Source organism: Glandiceps talaboti, chromosome 4, assembly GCF_964340395.1.
Source record: "Glandiceps talaboti chromosome 4, keGlaTala1.1, whole genome shotgun sequence".
NCBI classification, from domain to species: domain Eukaryota; kingdom Metazoa; phylum Hemichordata; class Enteropneusta; family Spengelidae; genus Glandiceps; species Glandiceps talaboti.
This window is the reverse complement of record NC_135552.1, coordinates 10,470,148-10,491,212: the sequence shown is the minus strand read 5'-3', so window position 1 is coordinate 10,491,212 and position 21,065 is coordinate 10,470,148. Positions and strand designations below refer to the sequence as shown.

General features: G+C 38.3%; 1 protein-coding gene across 1 annotated transcript; it reads left to right on the top strand.

Annotated features, from left to right (window-relative positions):
• Positions 1–1,916: 1,916 nt before the first annotated feature.
• Positions 1,917–17,098, top strand: LOC144434140 (uncharacterized). Its single transcript, XM_078122595.1, has 7 exons — positions 1,917–1,931; positions 2,862–2,910; positions 4,022–4,346; positions 4,687–4,763; positions 5,942–6,061; positions 13,341–13,397; positions 15,810–17,098. The coding sequence occupies exons 1-7, from the start codon at positions 1,917–1,919 to the stop codon at positions 17,096–17,098; spliced, it is 1,932 nt and encodes a 643-aa protein (XP_077978721.1).
• The last annotated feature ends 3,967 nt before the right edge of the window (positions 17,099–21,065 follow it).

Here is a 21,065-nt window from a genome sequence, read left to right as displayed (position 1 = left end):
TTGAGGGGGTTTGCTGCTCTTTTGTTTTTGTCGTTCCGATGTTTAACTGGAAGCAAACGCAACAATTCCTGTAAACAGCAGAAAAACCCCTCAAACTCACAGCAAATGCTACAATCATTGTAGCTACCTCGAACTATATGTGTGGATGTTCCTTATTTTATAACTTCCTTTATTAGCAATATCGACTTTTAATCACATGTGCATTTTAAACTGTTAAAGTGTAGTTGAACTACACGCAAGAAAGTACGATTATCGAAAAACGAAATCTCACTCGCGTGCCTTGGAGTATATAGTATCTTTCAGAGTCAAATTAAGTAACCATCAACTCGGGTAGTCGATGTGTATTTAGAGTTTATAAGTTTAGTTATAATACTATTTTTTTTTAAATCAGTGTTCTTGGTGGAGTCATAATGGGTGCAACTTTTCCTTATTTTGCTATCAGATATTCTGTGGCATGCATTTCAAGAAAGTCGCTGGACAAATTTGAGAAACCTTTAAAGAAGACACACTTCACTTTCCGCCCCTTCCCATTATTTTATTTATGTGCGGCGGACTATAAACGGAGGAATGGGTTTATCCTGTCTTCATGACACTCCAGTGTATACGTAGAACGGGGACTTGGCTATTTGACGCGACACACTGGCCTTTCTGTTCTAGGGAAAGACATTATCAAACAGGACTGCCAAGGGTTAGTGACACTGTACACATGACATCATGAGGGTGATAATTCGCGTTAAAAAAAATGGGATGTACAAATATTCGCCTATTCGCCTAGACTGGAAAACAGTAAAGTTCAGTTCAATGCAAACATTCAAGATAGGGATAGGGCTTGCATGGTTATTGAATTCAGGTAATAGTGTGAAACTCCCGAGCATAAAAAAGCTCATTTGTATTCAAGATACCGCGTTTTTCAATGTCGTTCAGGGTTGAAGGTTTCAAAGACAAACGCTTTGCAGATACGCAACTTCTGAGCACTGAACACACTATCAACGCACGGCAAAAACATCCACAATTACACGTAATGGTAAAACAAGAAATAGAAACACTTACAATTGTCATTGCACAAGTAGGTAAAAGGTGTATCAGCACCAGAAACAGTGTTTGGAATGTGAACGAGGCCATGGCTACAGCTCCTACAAACTTTTAGTATGTGGAATCTGTAAGCAACCATAGACGTAGTCTCAACTCGACCTCTCCACTTCCATCTAGTAGGCACTTCGTCTCCAATGTGAATAAATTAAAGACAGAAACTCTGCTGACTCTGGGCAGGAGATCACCTGGTTGGAAAAATACCCGGATTATAGTATGTTATGTATAGCCAATCGAAATCCAAGATTCAGATTAATTATTGCCGAATACTAACCATAAAGGGAAATCAATTGTCCTCCGGCCACGCACTGTGTGTACACTAATAAGTTTCCGCAGGTGCTACAATGTATACGTATATGCGTTGCTGAGGGGGTGGGGGCGCGAGTGACAGTCCGATCCCCACAGAGCAAATAAGACGTACAAGAGAGAAGTTTAATTCAATCCAGTTTAATGGCAGAGAATACGTTTATTCGAGATTTGTCAAAACTAAACACTTGCATATGGGTTTCCATACGTGCATTCCATTCACGACATTTGCATATTGTGAATTATAAACCATTCTGAATGGCTGGATAGGTCAGGATCATCTTCGCATTTGCATATTAGTAAACTCGTGACATAGGTGAAGGCCACTTCTTGAAGTCCACGCAGATGATGTTTATTGGCTCATTCATTGTGTTTTGCAGCTGAGAACAATGTGTTTCTTGTAAATTCACATGATAAATCTATCCTTCAGCTTGATTGGTTTATGGAAGTACCACCCATGGCACTTTCATGTGGGTGGTACTCCCACGATTGGTTAAACAAAACAAAACAAAACAACCGACATGTCGTTTAACCAGGTGTGGACTTGATAGTCAGCCTTATTCATATAAAAGGGTCACCTTATTGCACGAGGTCCACATCCTTCGGAATTGAGGTACTAGTCGGCAGACTACGTCTTAGCTTGCTTACAGATTCCACATACTGAACGTTTGTAGGAGCTGTAGCCATGACCCCCTTCACATTCTGTACGTTGGTTCTTGTGCTGATTCACGTTTTGCTTACTTGTGCAATGACAATTGTAAGTATATTCCCTACCGTCTTCCACTTTTTTTAAAGTTCTGGGCATGTTGTCCTACCATGTTGAATTTTTTGGTCGGGTTTGTAAGCATCATATTTGGTGTTAAATTTAACTTCACCATCCGTTCACACAAAGCTTCTAAATTCAAAGTGTTGCATTAAAGGAATCATCAATATTCAGTGGCAAAAAAAACCCATTTATTTGGGTACTTCATTGCTGTCCGACTTCAATTTCTGTTCCTAGGCAGTAATGTTGCTACGGTGTGCCAAGCAGGAAGAGAACTCGATGCTGGAATTGGCAACGGAGTTTGGGAGATGGAAGTTCATTTACTCATTATTTTTCCAAAGACCAGTTTATGAAATACATCCGGCAATACTAAAATTTACAACTAAACTGTCCCCAATGCCCGACGCAGTTCAGACATGTTGCTTTTGTTGCAATATGTACGTGGGAGTTCAAGGCATATGGAATGTCGATAATTCTGAACAGATAATTTGTGGTGTGTCGCAATAGACCGAACCTTCAGAACCATTTATTTTTCCCCAGTAACATTCTTGTATGTTTTATAAAGATTCGGCCTAATATTGGGTGAATTTTTAATAACTGATATTTGTAATAGATTTTCGTCATTTGATGTTATTGGTTTAGAATTTGAAAGTTAACGCAGCCTCCAACTTTGTCCTAATTTTAGTTTTACTGTTATTTTTAGGAAGATCTGGAGAGAGAAATCCACAACATTAACACGCGGACCGACACAGGTAATGGTGAGATAGCTTAATATGTTTGAATAATTGTTTTTTTTCCAACTTGGGAGTTTTTGTATGTACAAATACCCCCGTCCTCGTTGAAAGGACTAGCCAACATTTTACTTATATTGTTGAGAGGCGGACGACATTTTTTATTGTTGCATGTTGCTCGCTGTCAAGTCTACACCGCATGTTTCGAACATGCAGTATCACGAGAAACCACGTCACAGCACACGTGTGCACAAAGACTAACCTACCTAGAACCAGATTGGTCGAATACTTAATTAGATGTTTTTAAATCACAATGACCGCTGCGTAGTGATCGGTCAAAACATGGTTTACCACTACGGAGTTCTAATTGGTCAATAATGAATCCATAATTGAGACGGCTCTGATTGGTCAATATAGTACATATAGTGAGGCACTAAGTCCTACGATACTACGGGCTCGTTCAAGCGCTAACCTATGGAAAAGGCTATCGAAATGACTAAAGGTGTGTAATGAATGATTGAATAGGTTGTCCCGCGGTAAAACGAAACAAAATCCAAGAAAACAACGTTTTTTGAGGTTGAGTAATTTCACAGTTAAAAGCAATACCACATGATCTCTTATTTTATTGCTGCTGACGTACATTTGCTACATTTGTGTTGGGAAGGTGTTTGGATATCCTTACTGGTACTGCGCTAGCGCTTTACATTTCAAAACACTCTACCTACCAACGGTCCGTTTCAAGTTATAACCGGCGTTCAGGTAGAGGTTGTGTTTGATACAGCCCCGCCGAAAACAATGTTCTACACCAAGCAAGATAGCAAGCAAGATTGCAATGTTGGATCTTTGCTGTATTTGGTCTAGTAAAATGGAATGAAGCATTTAAACGTACTACAACTAGACGCAGATATGCGGGAGCCAATTTTTTTTACAGTCTATTTGATGTATATCACGACTCTGCCTATTTTAGGTTATTGAATTTAGATAAAATGTCGCAAGCGATCGATTGACTGTATTCAACCTTGCTATGTCGAAGAAATATGTACAATGTTGGTTTCTCCTTGGTTGTATCAAATGAGCCAGCGAATTCGAACGGTAAAGTGAAACTGGCTGTAACGTAACTTGTTCTCTACAGAAACACAAGGCCCAACTGGTAAAAGTAAAGTAATATATGGAGAGTATGCGGCGTACATAATCGAAAAAAAGAAGGCGAAAGTGAACGATGCCAGGAAAAAGTGTCTGGAAAAGGAAGACGATGCCAACCTTGCCACCCCTTCGAATATCCAGATGAACACGGAGTTCGAGAAGATAATGAAGAAGAAAAAAGGAACATATTGGGTTGGACTCCACGAGGACGAGAATGAGGATGGCATGTATTCGTGGAATGGTGTTGTTGATGACGTAGCCACCTTGTACATCACAAAATTCATTTCCAAGAGAAAAGGTTGCTTGTCCATAAAGTAAGTAGTGCATGTACATGCATTCAAGTACATTGCTACAATTAGAAAAAATATAACCCCCCCACAGACACACACACACACACACACACACACACACACACTAAAAAGTCGCTTTCCTAACTGGTTGATACTGTCACGTACACAATTTTATTACCATTCTGATACATTTCGGTACTATCTTGAGATCGTGCCTTCTATTTTCGGCACAATTCGGAAAATGTGTCACTTCGCCCAATAATGCCCACCAGAAGATGTAGCACATAAATAATTGACACGTAACCTTGTCATCGTTATCTTTAGTTGTTCCAATAACTCCGCTCATATTTATTTATTGCAACAGAGTTGGTAAAAAGAGTCAAACCTGGGCCTTTGCCCCCTGCACAAAGAAAAACTCATACGTCTGCAGTTTCCCTCCAGGTGAGATGTGTTTTGATATTATATATGTTCTGTATGCGTGGCTCGTACTGACTGAATGACTAGTTGGCTTTAGGATTAAAATTTAGGTTAGAAAATAGTTGTTTGCATGGCAGAGCAATTTGTCTAGAAGAAGAATCCTAAATGCTATTCAATCATTATTTCCACTGATAGGATGACTCTCTATAGATGCGAGCATTTAGTATTGAAGCCCACAAGTATAAATTTATTCTCCGATTCAGTATGAGATTGATTGGAAACTCGGTACGAGATTTGGTCTCGTATTCAGAGTCTTCTCTATTCAGCCTCAGATTGGGAAAAAATGACACCCGGCGAAATCAAACAAGAATTATTACCGTTGAGACTATGGGGAATGGTCCGGGCAGCTTCACATCCATTTGACGCTCAGGGGAAAGGCCTTGTTTTCATAAATTGAAGTTTCAAATGGGGGAAAATTACCTGAAGCAGAAGCATTCGTTGGTTGACCCATATATCCAATATTGTTCATCTGCAAGTACCCAAAGTCCGTGAAACAACTTTAGTTTCCTTTTTTTGCTCAAAACATTTGGAAATGCAAAGTCGGGATGTAATTCCTAGGTTGATTGATTATCATCTGGTCTCGTCATGAACTTCGAATTCCGGAGCTGAAACTAACGCGAGGCTGAATAAGAATAAGAGACCTTGTATTAGTTTGAAACCCAGCACATTTATTGTCATTCTGCTACCTTTGACCTTGACCTAACGGTATTAAGAGGCAAACTATTGGGTGGGTTGCGAACCTCTATATAAAGTGTTTTCACAGTTTTGACAATGCTACATATTCACAACTGATTGTTCAAGTGCAAGGAAATATACTGGTTCCTGATCTACCTGGTCAGACCCCTCCGTTTGGTTACATATATAAAACACGAGCAATAGTTTGTCGAAAAATGGGTGACGGAAGATTTGATAATTGCAAAATTCCAATCTAAAATTATTTCATGTGGAGCATGGCTCTCCTGGACATATACTTGAAAAATGCACGTAGAAGATATTTCCGCGTCTTGGTTTGGAAGGTAGACTAGAACAGAACAGAACAGCTTGACAATAACCACCAGTCTTGACGGGTTAACTGTTGCGTACCCCAATAGCACTGTTATGTACCCCTCCCCCTTTCATTTATATATGTTTTCTTTTCAAAGTATGTGAAAGTAAAGGCGACAAGATCTGTTTCAAAGGTGCCAAGAACAAATGTTTAGCGGAAGATGCAATCTGTGATGGCATGTCAAATTGTGCTAATGACTTGGACGAGGAAGGTTGTGGTAAGTACAATTACGTAATCCGTATACTTGGACGATAACTTAAATGTTTTATTCAAAGCACATATAATATTTAATTGGAACATATTTTGTGGCAAATGTTCAACCTTTCGATACGTAAGAGTACTTAATTATATTTATTTATTTATTCATTATTTATTTATTCATTCATTCATTCAAATGTAATCGTGATTGCTTGAAATGTTTTAGGACATGAAGTGATGGCATAGACAAGCGTACAATTGTGCGACAGTCCATGTGCACGTTTTTTTTTAAATGGCCATCCAGGTAAACACTATGTAGCTACCGTTAGGGGCGAGATCAATAGTTCAGTGTAGGATAAAAACTAAATTCTTTTACTATGGGGGTGGGGGTGGGGGTTGAGCCATTTCAGTTCTCATCCTACAAAATCAATTTTACTTTTAATGGATGTTTTGTACCACTAAATACATATTTCTTTAAAAATGTCAAATTGAGAAATGAAAGAATTGTTAGATATAGTAAATGCATGGCACTAAAATATAGTGCCATCAAAAGACTGTTTTACTCACTACGTACTGGCTTTATATTCATAGCACTACATACTACTGCATACTGATTTGAAATTGATTATGCCGTTTGAAGCAATTGAGTTTTGGTCAGTGTAGTTAGAAGGGGGTGGGGATGGTCTGCGGCCTAAATATAAGAATTTAGTTGTTTTTTATCCTACATTGAACTATTGATCCCCTTACCGGTACTTTATTTCACCAGAACTTTGCTAACTTGCTACACTATAGGATAGGCAAGACTACGACATAACTGACCATGATACTGTGAATCTTTATATTTTCGCCACTAAACAATTGTGATTGTACATCTTCAACTAGTGTTCAAATTAATTTTGACTAATTGCCAAACTCGTACATTGTGTATATTTACAAAAATGCATTTTAGTCTGTTAATTTTGCGTTTTTGTTTTCAAGTTAATTAAGCGAAAAGCAAGTCTTTGGCAACTTGAACAAATGTTCGTTTACAGGACTAGTATACAATGTCATTTACTGCAATACAAAATGATAGACGGGCCACCCGTCGGAAAGGTCAGAACAGTTGCAAGTGAACCTACTTGACTTGTATTCAGCCGACTTACGAACATGATTATTACTTGCCAACTTAAAAGTAAAACCTTCTATAATGAAGCACCAGCAAACGTTTTAGTGACTTGGCTTACTTTAAAATAACGTTTCCTCCCAATTTAGCAAAGTTCAGACAAATGAAGTTTTTAAAATTAGCTACAAGAGTTGCCCGTTCCAAATTAGCACAAATGTTTACTAGTTTCGAGGTTAATGAAATGATCTAAAAAAATAATCCCGGACTTGTGTTTACGAGTCGCCAAGGAGAACTTGAGCTCAGTAAAATAGGGACCGATTTCATTTCACCGGGGATTTTATCATTAACTAACATTTTTTTTAAATATTTCAGAAGGCTCATCATCACTGTCGACCGAGAGCTCGGAATCTGGTACAGGGACTTCAGAATCGCCGGCGTCGCCAGCGACTCAATCGTCTAGTTGAGTATTGCCCGGAGCATTTCGAAGGAGTGAATCTGCGAATCTTTTTCAGATCTGTGGCTGTACTTTTAATTCGAAAAATGCGGACGAATAAAAGCTGTATTCACAGTTGATTTATCGTATTCATTGAATGTTTTCAAAGTTAAGTGTGCATGCAGGAGTTTTAGAGTTTTTTTTATAATACAAAGCTCGATCCACAATGTCTCTACATCGATTCTGCTCGTATCTTTGTATCGAATATCAAGAAATTCAATTTACTCGGAAGTCACTATAATTCAGACCATATTCTATGACCCGATTTAACCGTGCATGATGCTGGTTTTCCAGATCCCATCATTACGAAAGGTGCTTGCCATCAATATTGTCCCCATACACCGCCTCATGTTCCACCCTCGACTTCCTCTGTGCTTTCAGTTATTTTGGGCGATACTTTGGCAATTGAACTCCCTAAACGAACTAAGCAAATCATGGGCATATATAATTAACTTGTATTGCAAGTACTGTTGGCCACATGATTTAGGTGGTGTTTAGTAACCTAATAACACCAAAATCGCTTTCAATTTGGTGGCTTTGAAGTTTGTATCGATTGCGGATTTGAAATGGGTAACGGCATGCAAGGTGACGATATAAAACATTCAGTTGTGAGCCCACTGATGTAATAAGATGCATGTTTTGTCTCTGAATTCGTAGATTCATGCATTCTACAGTCACAGCATGGTTTAGAGTTGAAGGGAGTTATTCTCTCCACGTACAGAATATAACGTCGGAAGTATAGTCCTTGCTCTTGGCTCCAATTACTCGTTAAGCAAAGCTGATAATCCCAGAAAAAAACCCCACCTAAATGACCTAGATGGATAAAATGAAAATCGCAGTCAAGCACAAATCTATTCTTCCGTAGACAAGGTAACAGAAATGGTATTTTCAAAACTAGCCTATACTTTTATAATTGCCGACCTTGCCGTTTCGTCTCGTAGAGTGGTGCTATTTTAATCTGTGCCTTAGACGTCGATTATACCAAGTGTAAGATAAGTCCTGTCCCACCGGCTTCTCTTGGGTTGACCGATGTGTGAGGGCGCCCTGTCACGGTGTATCTTTTAGACTTGGTCTACATTTACCAATGAATGGTTTTAACATCTATTTCACCACCGCTTTTATTGCACTACACTGAAAACTGCCTTTGCCATTCATTACATGTTATTGCGTCAGGGATTTTTCCGTGCAACACTTGCAAATAACTCTTAATATTACAAATCGCCATTGTACACTGCTTTATAGTGGTCTACAAAACACTAAATCTGAAAATGTCCCCCAAGATACACCAGGTTACATGAAACCCTGACGAACAGACTCTTTACATGGTGTACTTTCGAGTAGCTTTTATCCAGATCCTTTTCCTAAGATTTATTTTCCCCAAGTATTCGAAGACGTCGCCGTCCATGCCACTTCAAATAGCCGAGGAAATTACAACAACATTTCCATGGCAATGAAACATTATTTTGATGATGAAATGGCTGGTCTTTTGATAAGTTTTGAAAGTTTGCATTATGTGAATGGTTTGCCATTCAGAAGTGAATGATTTGCATACAGTGGACATTGAGACCCCTTGTGACCGCAGTAAATTTTGTATCTTCCATATACACATCAAGCCCACGACCTAAACAACAGAGGAGAGGCTTGTTTTGTCGAAACTTTATTTATTTTGAGTAAGCACTACAAGTTATTGCAACAACTCTGCATCAGGCGACTACTCTAAAATCAAAGAAATATAATTATTTACATCAGTCTTGAACAAACCCTGCTATACACTCTGTAGGGAATTCGTGGATTCTAGGACGAAATCAACCTCGCCTTTGTTCCCCGTTAATTTTAATATTGTCAAGATTTAACGTCTTCCATAGAACAACCTACATACATTATGACTGGCGTATACATTCTTTATTTTCTGTTCGAATGCATACAACTCTGCTTGCACATACTCATATTTTGACAAAAAATTCGATGTAATACAGATAAATGGAATTAATAATCCACCAAGCGGTTCCACAGGGGCTTACTATCAAATAATCCACCAAGCGGTTCCACAGAGGCTTACTATCAATTTGGCCGTGTGACTCTCTCCAGTTTCCCAATAGAATGGAAGATATTGCTCATACATACATACATACATACATACATACATACATACATACATACATACATACATACATACATACACATACATACATACATACATACATACATACATACATACATACATACATACATACATACATACACATACATACATACATACATACATACATACATACATACATACATAGACAGTCATACACACATACACATTCGCACATCCATGGACTCGTACAAACTCATGCCTGCCTGCCTACCTACCTACCTACCTACATACATACATACATACATACTTTTACAAAATGTGTTTACGTATGTATTAAACACCTCTTTCAGTCCACCTGTGAAAATTCCATAAGTTTTCAGACTAAACGATTCACTAGATAAGCCTTAGATAAAGAACTGCTGCTTAGTACCGTGATTCAATGTGATGTCTCTCAACTTACCTTTGGCTACATATAGTACGTAGAACACTACGGTGACGGTGCACTTCATGCCACAAAATGGCCCCAAACATTGTTACAGCGAACTTTGATATGGCCAACAGAGATAGCCAGTGTACAGACAAATTAGTCTACTCAGGGACCGAGCAGAATTTACGGTAGGATGAAAAAATAGCGATCCACGAAAAAAATGTTTATTTATTTATTTATTGCATTCATTTTGTATCGGGGAATCACTAAGCATGTTAAGAGCAGCACTAACAGAAAATGAAAAAAAATACATACACTACTAAAAATATAGAGAAGATATGACTAGTATAATCACATACAGAAACAAACAAAACAAAACAAAACAAAACAAAACCTTACAGAGTACAAATGTCAATAGTCTGGCAGTGAGGCTACCTACCATAGTGATTAGGGCCACTGCTTGAACTTGAAGCCCGATACCAGGTATTTACCTTCTAAAATATATAATTCTACAAACTTGTCGACTTCCTGATCTCGCCCAGTGGTTGCAAACTTTCCTGCTCCGTTAAAGACGGCGTTTTAGGGGGAACGCCACTCAACGGGCATCGCATTGCATGAATGTATGTATGTTGTGTACATAGCTCGTTCACAAGCGACAAGAGGGATCAACTCCCCGGTATTAATGTTATCATGTTGCTGGACCACATGATTCTAAAAACTTCAAACCATTGGCTTGGGCTACACGACTGCAAATTTCATCTGAAAAAAAAAACGTGCTAAAATTAAATGAATGTATTAACAACGAAGCGAGTGGAAAGTTTTTAAATGAAACATTACAGATATTGTCTTCTACGTACTGTGTAGTGTCATGATTAAAAGTATACATTAACAAGTTTAATTTAGTGCCACCATTAAAAATTAATTAAAGTGCCAATATTAAAAGCATGTACATTTCACAAGTTTAATTCAAGTGCCAATATTAAAAGTATGACTAGGCACGTGTCACAATTAAGATAATTTAGCGCATGCACATTTCACAAATTTTTAAGTGCCAGTATTATAAGCATGGGCATTTCACACAAGTTCAGTCACTGTCTATAGTTCAATACTAGTGTGTACATGCATGGAGATCACACTCCCGTCGATGCTTACCCTGACAGGTGTACAACACAGCTGACCCCCTACTCCCTGGAGGTCAGATAGGTAGATATACGCTCCTGCAGTCAGACGTTATTCTTCTGCCTTCGTAAAAAACATAAACAAGGCGATTGCCTGGTTCATGATGAGAAACCTACAACTCATTGCTACATTACTCTATCACCAGGATTACTCTATCACAAGAGATGTCAAAATAAAGTTCTTCGTGGTTCAAATGAAGATTTCAATATGTTGTAAAGGTTGTGTTTATACTAAATCTTGCTGGTCAAATCTGATGTATTTGAACAGGGATTTACGTACTTAATATCAGTTATATTCAGAATTGATTACGTATACTATGGTTACTTACGTATCTGGGATACGTGTGAGATCCATCTATGGGATATACAACAACGGGTCACAGTCTACATTTAACATATCATTATACTAAACCTGTATATCTTTTCAACGATTTGAAATTTATCAAAAAAAAAACAACAACCAGAAATCTCTGACGATTATAGTTTTAACAACTTCAGTGATCCACCCATTGGAATTTTAATTACATGCAGTAAGTAGATTATTTTTGTTGTTATCTGTTTTGACAAGCTTGGTAACGCGTACGGTTAAAGACCACCTTGATAACAACGATAGAAGACGCGAGACCGCACAGTAGACTACCGGAGGTGTATCGAACTATCATATACTAGTACCTCAGAACATCTGTACCCTTCACATCGTCACCATGTTGTCTACGTTGGTTGGCTTCACGTGTCTTCTTTCCATAATTTCATCTTGTAATTCAGGTAGAGTACATGTCGTTTTAATCTAATATTAACGTTTACGGCATCTACAGTTATATTTGTTATCTTGAGCAGTACTGAAGGAACTGCAAGCGTGCTTTTAAGGTTTGGGCCATGTTCATTTTAAGTAATTCAAAATTTCGACACCAAGTACTTCGGTCAATATTTCAGAGATGATACTTTCCCTGTCCTTGTAAGAACACGGTGATTTCCACGCTTCGTTTACGAGTGATATTCATGTTGGGGTGTTGACTGAGTAATCAATTTTCCCCATGATTATTTCCTCGCGTAGGGAACACACATAGACATACCTCTATAACGTTTGAGATAAGTCAAAACAATCTAATGTTTGTACTCTTGTCCCTGGCTCAAGTGGCCATGTAATGATGTCAGTGTACTATTGTGTAGATTTTATGTGAATCTCTAGAATACCTGCATGCAGCAGCCTGCATCTTACCTCATCTATAAATAATTTTTTATCTAGATATTTCATCCTAAAATAGGTGGCGCCATGGTAAATTTAGATGCAATATTTGATAAATATTAGGAGTACAGATTGTACACGGACTGACAAGTGAGAGTCGCACGTAGTTAGCAAGGGATGACTACCATAGCAACACACGTCTTCTTGAATATACATAATTTCGATACACCACTGACCACGGATGAGTAGGACAATTTACTCAGTGTTGAGCGTACATTTCCCCTCATCATGTACACCTTAAAGTGGCATAAACCGAGTTTATGAGGTTATTTTACTCAAGTGAAAATATTTCCATAAAACCCAGATTAAAACTATTTTAGTGTTACCATATGTTAATGTCGATGGATGCCTTCTTGAAAGCTTCTGTGACATTAGAATGTCTTCTGGCGTTGTTAGAGCAGTTAATGGCTAGTGGAGAACATACATATGTAGTAGGGATTTCCTCGACATTTTTATACGTATACAAATGACGTCATCAGGTAGTTTATAAGCTATATCTTAATACCAGGTTTGAGTTCAGACAATTACAAGTGATGGTTAATTGTGTAAACTTCGGTAAGTAGATTACTGCGAGTACTAACATGCAGCAAAAAGTATGCCCAAAACGTCTACGCTCAGTTTGTGCCCATTTAAGCCACCCTACAAGTACAAGCCGCACACTATAAGCAGTCTATACATATTATACATATTTTTATCTATTGGTATTTTTCATTACAAGTTTATGTTTTGAGTTTATGACAGTAAATTAAAATCTGTGTTCATCTTGCAGCTTATACTGAATGCGATGCTGTCACATTTGACGACACGCGACCGACTGTCTGGGTTGGTAAGTATAGTCATAGGTCACACTTTTCAAGGCCATCACGATGTATTATCGTTATGAATATCGTTGATTCTCTCTCTCTCTCTCTCTCTCTCTCTCTCTCTCTCTCTCTCTCTCTCTCTCTCTCTCTCTCTCTCTCTCTCTCTCTCTCTCTCTCTCTTACACACACACACACCATACCATACCACACACGCACGCACGCACACACACCTACCTACCTACCTACCTACCTACCTACCCACATACATACATACGTACGTACATACATACATACATACATACATACACACATACACACATACATACATACATACATACATACATACATACATACATACATACATACATACATACATACATACACACACACACCATACCATATATATATATATATATATATATATATATATATATATATATATATATATATATATATATATATATATATATATATATATATATATATATAGGAAGTCAGTGGTAAGATTTGTCCGTAGTACAGTGCTCGATACGTCTGCACGCAGAGCGGAGTATATGTTGAGGGTAGAAGAAAATAAAGTCGGGTTTTTCGTCTCTACAAGCCTGTTTCGTGAGTAAATCACTCGTCAGGAGATGTTGATGTACATATATATATATATATATAGTTTTGGTAGTACTGGAACTCTTTCTTGGGTGTAACTCGGAGTTTCACGCATATTGCGATCATCAGACACTCAAATCTTTATATATATATATATATATATATAAAACAAATCTATAATGTCAAGTGGTGACCTACTTATATCTTGCCTTGTTAAAGAATATTCATTCGTATTGTCAGGATTGAATTCATTTATCAGGACAGCTCTACTCATTACCTTTGCACTCATATATAGATATAGATATAGATATAGATATCATTATATGACATGATGAATACTTAAACCTATATGGACTTGAAGTTTTATTTGTGCGTGACGTTGCTGACTTGAAAGCACCAAAGATGGCTGTAAGTACGTCGTTGTATTATTACAAAGGCACATAAGCAAGCCAACAAACAAACAAACAAACAAACAAACAAACAAACAAACAAACAAACAAACAAACATGGACAACGGAGATTGTTTAGTTTATCATCTATCGTATTGATGGACTTTGTTTAGTTCCAAAGCGTAAATAATAGTTCGCCGATCTTGTTATACAACTCTAGCATTACTTCGTTACCTTGAACCATGCTTTATAGTCATGATAACCAATCAGTTACCATGACAACTTTACACTTTGTCAAAGCACAATTTTCTATTTTAGGATGACCTGATTCCATGATCAAAGGGTACAAACCAGCCCTGACCCAGTTTACTGACAGTCTGACCATCTCTCGTTAGAAAATGTTTACTGTCAGTCGAAAACATACGGTATTACTGTGGAAAACGAGCTATCAACTTGCTAAAATGAACAAAAAAATAAACTATTTAGAAATGACGTCATAGATTGAAATGATAAAATCGTACGATTTGTCGATCATATGTGAGTATATAGGTCCTTCAATGATATCATCGAGAGATAAGGTTGATAGGTCACTATACCCAGCTCAGCTTGTTTGTACCACAATCTTTATAGTGACTGATGTGTCAGGGGACTGTGTTTATATTAATGAACGGGCTCCGTCCATGGACGTATGGTCAAATCATATCCTCCAACTATGTGAGCATGTATACGGGGCAGCAGTTCTTGTATTCGTCTGTGGTGTCCGCCTAGCCTAGTCTGTGAGGGCGTATCTTACAATCTGCCCGGCAGACGATAATAATTTAGAAATGTTAGTGATTCTAGTCAGACAAATGGAATAATAAATGTAACAATGTTATAATGTTGTCGAGCCAGGCCATGATTTGTTTCCACTCAACTGGTTTCCACCGTGCAATAGTTGTTGTACTATATATAGTGTATGCAATAGAATGAAAGACTCGTCGCACTGTACAAAGCTTTACACATAAAACTCTCTTTCATTTGTATGCTTGGATGTTCCTTATATTGTAGTGACTTCCTCTATAAGCAATATTTCTAAACATTTTGACCATAACAATTACATTAATAACACGTAACAAAAGTAAGATCAAGAAAGTTACATATTGTTCATATATGTATACATACATTTTTTTGTATGCTGAAAATGTACTGTCTCCTACAAAAAAAAATTATGGATATCTGAAACTCATCATTGGCGATTCCACGATTCGAAAGTGACACAAATGTATTCACAAAACCCCTTTACACTGGTGAGATTTGTCCTGACTTCAAGGAGATGTATGTCTGAGTGTACAACTCAGAGGAAGATGTGGGTAACATTGTTTAGTGCGTCACTCAATACGCTTCATGACCAGAAGCGCCAACAACGACAAAGTTTTCAACACATTCGTTTTTCTCTTCTAATAATAGATGATGCCCCAGACTGCATGGCAGACGAATCTCTCTGCGAGTTCTATGGAATGGAGTACGTGTGCAGTGACAGTATAGAACCACCCGACACAACAGTGAAACCTACCCTGCCATTCCCACTGCCAAACTTACCTCCTTTCCTACCTGGTCCCTTACCCGTACCCACTGGGATCAATCCAACACAACCATCGGAGGACCCGAGCTGTAAGAATGGAACCAAGGTTTTGTGTCAGGTCGGACCACCTGTTAATCTGACCGATCCACAACCAGCGAACTCGATCTCCGTCATAGCCTACAACATTTTTGAGTTACAGTACATCATTTCTCAAGACGGACAACGTCAGCGTACTTGTCGAATTCTCTTCAACATATTGGAGTCTACAACGGACATAGATGTTATCGTCTTTAACGAAGTGTTCATGGGAGGATGTTTCGCTGAGGTCGGTAGGCTCGATCTTCGCGAATTATTGCGTTACCATGGTTTCATACATTACACCGAAACTGTCGGCGTAGCTGATTGTCAGTTCCAGGTCGCGCCGAATATTGAAAATGGTGGTGTGCTTGTTGCATCAAGATGGCCGATCTTATATGAAGAAGAAATAATTTTCGAAAATTATTATTTCCCCGATGGCACGTTTTTCTGCAAAGGAGTAATGTATGCGAAGATCGAAAAAACAATGGACGGAGAGACCATGTTGTATCATATTTTTGGTACGCATATGCAAGCCTATGTAGGCGAAGAAAACGACGCAACGAGAGTCTTACAGGCAGCAGAAATGTACGACTTCATGAAGAAATTTGACATTCCTGAAAACGAACCTGTGTTATATGCCGGAGATTTCAATGCAGATATGAAAGCGAACGAACAAAACGGCATCGACGTACTCAATGAGTTACATTCCACCATGCCGACCATCATTGGTGATTATGACCATACTTACGATCGCATCAACAACGACCTCCGTAAGGACCCCACCAGCTACAAAAGTTGGTTAGATTACGTGGTGTGGAGCCACGAGCACCTTATTCCGTTGGACTCGACCATCGAGGTACTTCGGCTTCGTCATGAATGGATGGATGTCTGCAGACAAACGCCTTTCCCTACCAACAGGCATATCTATCCTAATACAGACGACTGTTTTGATACGTGGATCGTTGGCGATATGTCTGATCACTACGCCGTCAGGGGTATACTACACTATGAAATCACAACTGCAGTTGGTAGCCTACCAATGTCGAATTTACTGTTGATTTCACTTTTAACGTTACTGAGCGCTGTCATTGCCTAATGTACTACTAAGTAGTACCTGTCGAGGTTATTTGTAACCCTTATCCTCAAATATATACAACCCACTAACCTTATCATAAAGAAAATGTTCGTAAAAATTACTTCACACACATATCGCATTTATCAAATAAGATGGTGAGTGATGTGCGTGGAATTGTGAAGTGCAATAAATGCACGAGAATTCGATTGTGCGTTTTTTCCTTTTCATTTGTTTCAACCAAAATTATCCTCCAACTAGAAACATGCCGAAACTATACATTTCCCATATTTGTCAGCTGTTTATTTCATTTAAATCTGCAGTGAAAGGTTTTTTAAAAACAGTTTTATGAGATGGAATGACATACTCGTAATATCGTATACCCTAAACACTTTATTAGCTTCATTATTTTTGTGTAGCTATAGTAACCTATATGGAATTGTGGGTGTTTTTTTTTTAAAATCAGCAGTGGCCCCAATGTGACCACGATTTCAACATATTAATATAATGTATATGCTTAATCCAATGAATAAAGATGTTACAAGTCGTTACTCTGAGTTTCGCTGAGGGAGTGTGAAACTCCAAGTAACGACTTGTGACCATGGTAACGTCTTGAATCCTTGATTCAAGTATGTAATCCTCTACTACTAATATTGCATGCAGCACTGTTCTCTCCAGTGAGACACTTATAGCTTTATACATATATATGTATTTTACGAAACTTAACACGAAGGTGTACAGAGTAATCTCCCCCCCCCCCCCCCCACGGTGGAATTATACTGTACAGTGGTAAAGTCAAATAAAGTCAGCAAATAGAGTGAATATCAGTGAAATCAAGACATGAAAATAACATTTGTAAACCAACTTGTATTTATCCTCCCGGCGAATTGAAGGACGTTTTGCGGCAACATTCAACTCCTTTCCTGTTCCTAGTAACTTTTCTCCATATTATATTAATTTTATGTTAAAATATAACATATACTAACTAGAGCATGGCAGTGTGTTTCTCATCCAACCGTACCTAGTTCTTCTGTTTTATTGCAGTGATGTTGTCGTATTTAGACTGACAGATTCGTCGTTATGGGCGCCCTTCTAGTCGCTACCCACAAAAACAACTCAGTATATTGTCTATATAGCGGACATATTATTCTTTTCAAATTTCCATTGGAAATGTGTACATGTACTTTGTGACAACCTATGTTAAGAATAATTGAATACATGCACGAAAAAACTGTACGTGTCTTAATTTTCCTATTCGACAGACTGTCATGTCTGGCCGTCTGTTTCAGTCAGTCAGTCAGTCTGTCTGTCTGTCTGTCTGTCTGTCTGTCTGTCTGTCTGTCTGTCTGTCTGTCTGTATGTCTCGCATGGTATGTATGTATGTATGTATGTATGTATGTATGTATGTATGTATGTATGTATGTATGTATGTATGTATGTATGTATGTATGTATGTGTGTTTGTGTGTGTGTATGTGCGCGTGCGTGCGTGTGTGCGTGCGTGCGTGCGTGCGTGCGTGCGTGCGTTTATGCATGGCACGGGATGGATTAGCCAAGAATACAGGCGATTTTGGGATTTTTAATTTTTATTTTCCCCCATCGTCATAGAGAATTCAAATGCCCATCCGCATGGATTCCAGGCTAGGGATGGATGGATATATTAATCTCTTCTGCGTCATGATCTTAAAGCCACCTGCAGAAAATCTTGGCGAGTCACAACTTTGCAATATGATACATTTGGCGATATCAATTTGTTGTGATCTTAACCTTGTCATACGATCACGTCTGTACACCAATTATCAGATTTCAATCTTACAGATTCGGATAAGATTCGTCAATCTACACAACCCAACGTTCAAATCAATAATATAACGGGGATTTACGAAAGGTGTGTCCCTTAACTGTAATAGGCGATAATTTACACGACAACTTGACTGATCAACTTTAATAGTCATACAGCTGGAAATCTGATAGCTCTGAAAATGTGGGCTCCAGGGACTCCAGGGCCGGTGTGCGCATATCTTCATCCCACACTCTGTGCCGGAGTCCCAGATCATGCAGAGCGTATTCTCGATTCTGATTCTTCCCTTCTTTTTGTGTCTAAAGGACACTGGCACGTCTGATTCTGGAAGTGGCTCTTCCCTTCCCTCTTCTTGGTTTACATTGTCAGAATCACGTCCTGTACATCTTTTGCAAGCAGGACTATCTACAAGGATACTATATGTTCCAAATGATTGGCCCATGTGGTGTCGTAACAGAGGGCAGAAGATGAATACATATGTATAGATTCCAAGCTGGGATGGAAAACATATCTTATCTTGTGAATTACATAATATATGTAGACAATATCATATGAACCATCAACGAGAACAACAGGACTAGTGTGCAAATTAGCATTATTTCTATAAAAAATAGTAAAATTTAAAATGATTACGAAAAGAATTTTCTGCGTCGTCAACATTAAACTTGAAAGCTGTAATGCTCGAATATTAAAGTTAGCGTAGAGAATGGGTAACTACTGACACCATAATATAAAAGGAATGTGTTGCTGATACACTATCAAAACTGTGATTATGAATTTATCTTTTACATGTAAAGTATAATGCGTTACACTGCGCAGTATTCAAGTACGCAACAACTGTGTACCAAATACCAAAATAAAGTTGTGCCGCACAGACGTGACTGCTTCCTCCCATATCAACCTTTATTCGTGACGGTAAAACTAAAGCAAGGCATCGATATGAGTGGAGCGATCCTGAGAGTTGTACTGTTTCTGTTAACGACGGGTCTATCTCTCCAGCAAGGTAAGAAATTAATGTAGGCATTATTAACAAGGTCAAGTGTCTTGAGTGGTTGGGGTCCTTGATATGTTATAATTCTAGCTGTGTGTGTGTCTATAAACCAGAGACAAGGAAAGTGTCTGGTGTCGTGTGATTGACTAAGACAAAAAGTAAAACATGACGTGGATTGCTGAAAATGCTACATGTAATCTCGCATAATTGTGGTACAAAGATATTTGAGACTATCTGTCGGAATACTTATCTAATTTGGACGCAAACTTATATATTGTTTTATTTTTTCTCGGGGAGGGGATTCTTGTTAGAATACTTGTTATATCTATTTCCGTCGGGGAAAGGCATAGTTCTAAGTTGGTTGCATTACGAGAAAGACATGTCGACATTTTCAAACGTATTTTATGGTCTTACGGCTATTCGGTCGGTGGGAGGACATACGCCCGCTATCGGCAGTTTTTATTAAAAGTTGTAAATAAGTAATTTGACCACTTTATATTTTATAGTTAGTTTTACAGAGAGCTTTAGTTGTCGGTTTGCATGTATGTGTGTTGTAAGTACGTTTAGTTTACCACGTTTATATGCATTCGGGGCTACCATCACTAAATGTATCGTTATCACGATCATACGCTGTATGAATTGTTACAAATCCATGTATCTTTTATTGGGCTAGGCTACACTTTCATTTAGTGTGATGAGGACTCGGCTCTTGGAGAGTAATTCCCGAAATGCCAGCTACTTTCAACTTGATTTGACTGAATATTTTTGAAAAAGTTTTTGCTATATGAAAATATTTCGTTCGTTTCGTCAGGGGGAAAAGCTTAAATCACAGACACGTTTCTTACTTGCCTGTGCTTATATTAAATACATCACTTCCATTGCATGCACTTGGTAGGCGATTTTCTCACATTTGAAGATGTATTATCCCCCCCCACCCCCCCATTAGCCTTTTCACCATTTCGTACACTTACCTTTCTTCTTTCAGAACGAATGTGTGACAGTGTCACTACAACAGAAACTGAGCAACTGCAAGTATGGTTGGGTAAGTCTGTTTGGAACTGTTGGGGCAAACATGTCATGCATGACGAGTTTTACCAAAATGGGACTCAACCTCTCTTCCTAGCGTACATATTGCCATAAGACATATTTCACAAAGTTATCGTACAGTTAGCATTAAACACAGATATACCAATATAAAAT